This window comes from Crocodylus porosus, unplaced genomic scaffold, assembly GCF_001723895.1.
Source record: "Crocodylus porosus isolate Cpor-Errol unplaced genomic scaffold, CroPor_comp1, whole genome shotgun sequence".
NCBI classification, from domain to species: Eukaryota; Metazoa; Chordata; order Crocodylia; family Crocodylidae; genus Crocodylus; species Crocodylus porosus.
In genome coordinates, this window is record NW_017728911.1 from 36,244,641 (window position 1) to 36,247,921 (window position 3,281).

Below are 3,281 nucleotides of genomic sequence, written 5' to 3' on the forward strand. Positions count from 1 at the left end.
ACAACCCTCTGGGTCCGACCACGGAGCCAGTTTCCCAGCCAGCGGATCGTGGTGGACCCAAGGCCACAACTGGCCAGTTTCGGCAAGAGGTGATCGTGGGATCACCAGATCGAAGGCTTTTTTGGAGTCAAGATATATGACATCAATCTCTTCTCCCTTGTCCAGTAGTATAGGGAATCAGAGGGGTACCTTAAGATGACATTGGCCATGGGCTTGTTAATCATGGACAAACTTGTTCCAGGAGTCACTGCATCTGCTTGTCTTTTCTGTGATTGCTTGTTTCTCTAGCATGGTGATTAAAATAATGAATGAGGGTGTAGACACGTGCCTGAGTGACAGGTTCATGGAAAAAGATCCTTAAGGTTGATTTATTTTTGGTGGGCTATTCCATTTGTTATAATGCTAAAATGATAATCACTTAAAGCTTCCCTTGGTAGGAGATGCAGGCACTTGGGCCAGTTTATGTTAAGGATGGTTAAAAGCATTCCTGATGCAGGGTGTAACCACTGCTTTGGGAAGACAGAAACTTTATAGCTCGGTGTGTATTTAGGTTTTCCTTGCCTGCCTGCCTAACCTTTCCTGGGTGCGTTCAGATACTTGAAAACCAAGATGGACAGCTTGTTGGCCCTAAGCACATGCATTCCTCGGGGATAGGAAGGGTATGCTCTTTCTTCATATTCCCGTGCTGAAGATGAGATGGAGCTGTAAAAGGTTAATGGTTCGCCATGTAAACACCTGTCCTCGTTCAGTCTTGAGGTTCCTTTTGGAGATGATAAACTCACCCAGTCGACAACAATCTGTATAAGTTCCAAGTTCTGCTAGCCCAGCGTGACAGTCCCCGAACGGCTCGCCTTCCCTGGTGCACGTTGTAAACATATGCCCCTGTTAATAGCCTGAGAAATATAGCAACCGCTCTGGCTTTTGATGGCATAAAGCAGAGGTACAGCAACACAGCTGGGCACCCGGGGCAGCTGCCATGCACAAGAGCAGTGGTGACTTCCAGCTACTGCTGCACCACTGCCGTGATCACGTGGCTGCATAGTTGTGCATTTCCCCCACTCCTCTCCCATCACGTCAGTGCCCGAGACAACTGCCTTGCTTGCCTTGCCTTAATTACGCCATTGGATTAAGGTCTTGAGGAAAACAAAGGCAACAAATTATGAGTATAGATGGCAAATCAACTGAGGTTGGAGTTGTTAATAGGGAATGGATTCGGATGACATGTTTTGATCCTTATTACTACACTGCTGGAGAAATATGAATCCTGCCAACTTCTACTCTCAGCTTTTGAAAGATTTTTTTTGGACCTTTAGCAACGAGGATCATCTTTTATTGAAACCTCCCGCTTGCTGTGGCATTGCTGGAGTCTGACAGACCATTAATTTGTAGCATGCTTAACTGGTAAAAGTTATACTGAGGTTATAGGTCACATTCACATGACCAGCACAGCCTTAGGGAACCCTATGGAATTGCAATCTCTCCTTCAAATGGCCCATTTGGGCCCTTTTCCCACTATTGTATAGCTCACTTATTGTTTGTTGCCTGTCGCATGGTTTTGGATAGCAAAGGACTCTTATGGTATTTAAAAGATACCGCTGGGAATTGTGCTGTCAGCACTCCAAGAACAATGAGGAAAGCCAAAAATAACTGTTTACTTTCAATCAAGACAGCACACAGGCCTCCCTTGAGGCTGTCCTTTGGGTCCAGAGTGGTGGAGCAAGCCCATAGAAGGCCGAAGTTTTGAACATCAAAGGTGACCCTGGGAGCCCTGGAGAATCTGAGGTCGGCACACACCTAGCACCGCAGCGAGACGTTCTTTTGAATAGAAGCAATTGTTAAACGAGATGTATAGATCATCTTTTCCCTGCAAGCGGGGTTCACGTTTTGGATTCCTCCAGCGGTGGCTGTCTTTGTTCCTATTTCTCACACACACAGAATGGGCAGGACTTAGATTTTTATCTTCTCCTGGGGGAGTGGTGGAAGCCCCGCTGTCTGAGTCATTGACAACCAGCTAGGACAAGCATGAGACGCTACGCGGGATGAAGTAATCCTGCATTGAATCTAGTCCATCCTCTGTAATGCCTAAGAACTGGCGAGAAGCTACAGCTGATCTCTGATGGAGACTGCAAGACACAAAGTCCAGGTCCCTGAAGTGCGATTGTAGCGTGCAGCATTTGACCGGTTGTGGGAAAACTCTGACACGCAAGCCATATGCATTTCCAGGCTTCACTTACAAGCTCTTCTCCAACTTCAAATTCGGTCCAACCTTCGCTTGTAAGGCGCTTTGCTTGATGAAGAAAAACAGGATGGTTGGAGACGTTTCCTCTGGCATCTCTAAATCTATAATGGTGGATGCCTGCGAGGGTAATGAATGGGGGAGAGATCACGCTCTTCGGGATCAATTTCTGTCGCTGTCGGAGACAGGATACAGGGCTAGACGGATCATTGCTCTGACCCAGTGTGGCGCTTTGTCTGTTCTTACATATGCCTGGGAGTCTCTGTGATGCGCTCATCCCCTCGAGGGTTCCCAGTGGCATGTTAATCACAAGAGCAGTCTCCAGGATGGATTCCAGACTGGAAGCCTAATCATGCCAGGTGCTGAGTGGCCCAGTACCTTACATGATCTAGCTTATAACTCATGCACATTTTAGAGGTGTATCATAAGTTCAAGCTTTTGAGGTGGTACCGGGGCACCTTTGAGACCTGTGCTGGGAGGCTTGGGCAGGCGGACTCTTTTACAATGTATTGCATATGCAAGCAGTGTTCGTTGGACCACCCTCCAGGCTGGAAGGGGTGTTTTATATTAATCCCATTTTTCTCTCCCTTTTCCTTTTGCAGTTTCTCAGTTATCTTAGTGCCTGCGACAGGCTGCTGAAACAGGGCTATGAAGAGGGGCAGGTGGAAGAAGCCATGGAAATGTTCCAGTACTCTGAGAAGAAGGTCAGAAGCAATTTGGTGCATTCAGAGCAAAGACGAACGTTGCTTAGGTTTTTTACTAGACAAAACGACCCCCTCCCCACCCCATCCAGGGCCACTTTCATAGTGGGCAATACATGGAGCTATTGAGGGGTACAGCTCCAACACACTAGAAATTCAGTGCATCTGTGTAAGCCTGCTTTGCTGATGCTCCTGCTTGCTACACTTAATAGCCCCCGCACTGACAAATGCTATATTACAAATTCACAACCTCGTCGGTGGCTCATCTCCCTGTTGACTCCATCACAGGGTGCTCAGACCTCTGCGTGGGGTCTCCATTCAGTGCCTGCCTTCCCCTGTGCATC

General features: G+C 47.6%; 1 protein-coding gene across 2 annotated transcripts in view; it reads left to right on the forward strand.

The window, feature by feature from the left end:
• Positions 1–3,281, forward strand: part of UBAP1L (ubiquitin associated protein 1 like) — an 18,630-nt gene that overhangs the window by 13,909 nt on the left and 1,440 nt on the right. For both annotated transcript variants that reach the window (XM_019533809.1, XM_019533810.1), the window contains one exon: positions 2,839–2,940. In XM_019533809.1, the coding sequence (XP_019389354.1) occupies positions 2,839–2,940 (102 nt within the window). The remainder of the gene's footprint in view (positions 1–2,838; positions 2,941–3,281) is intronic.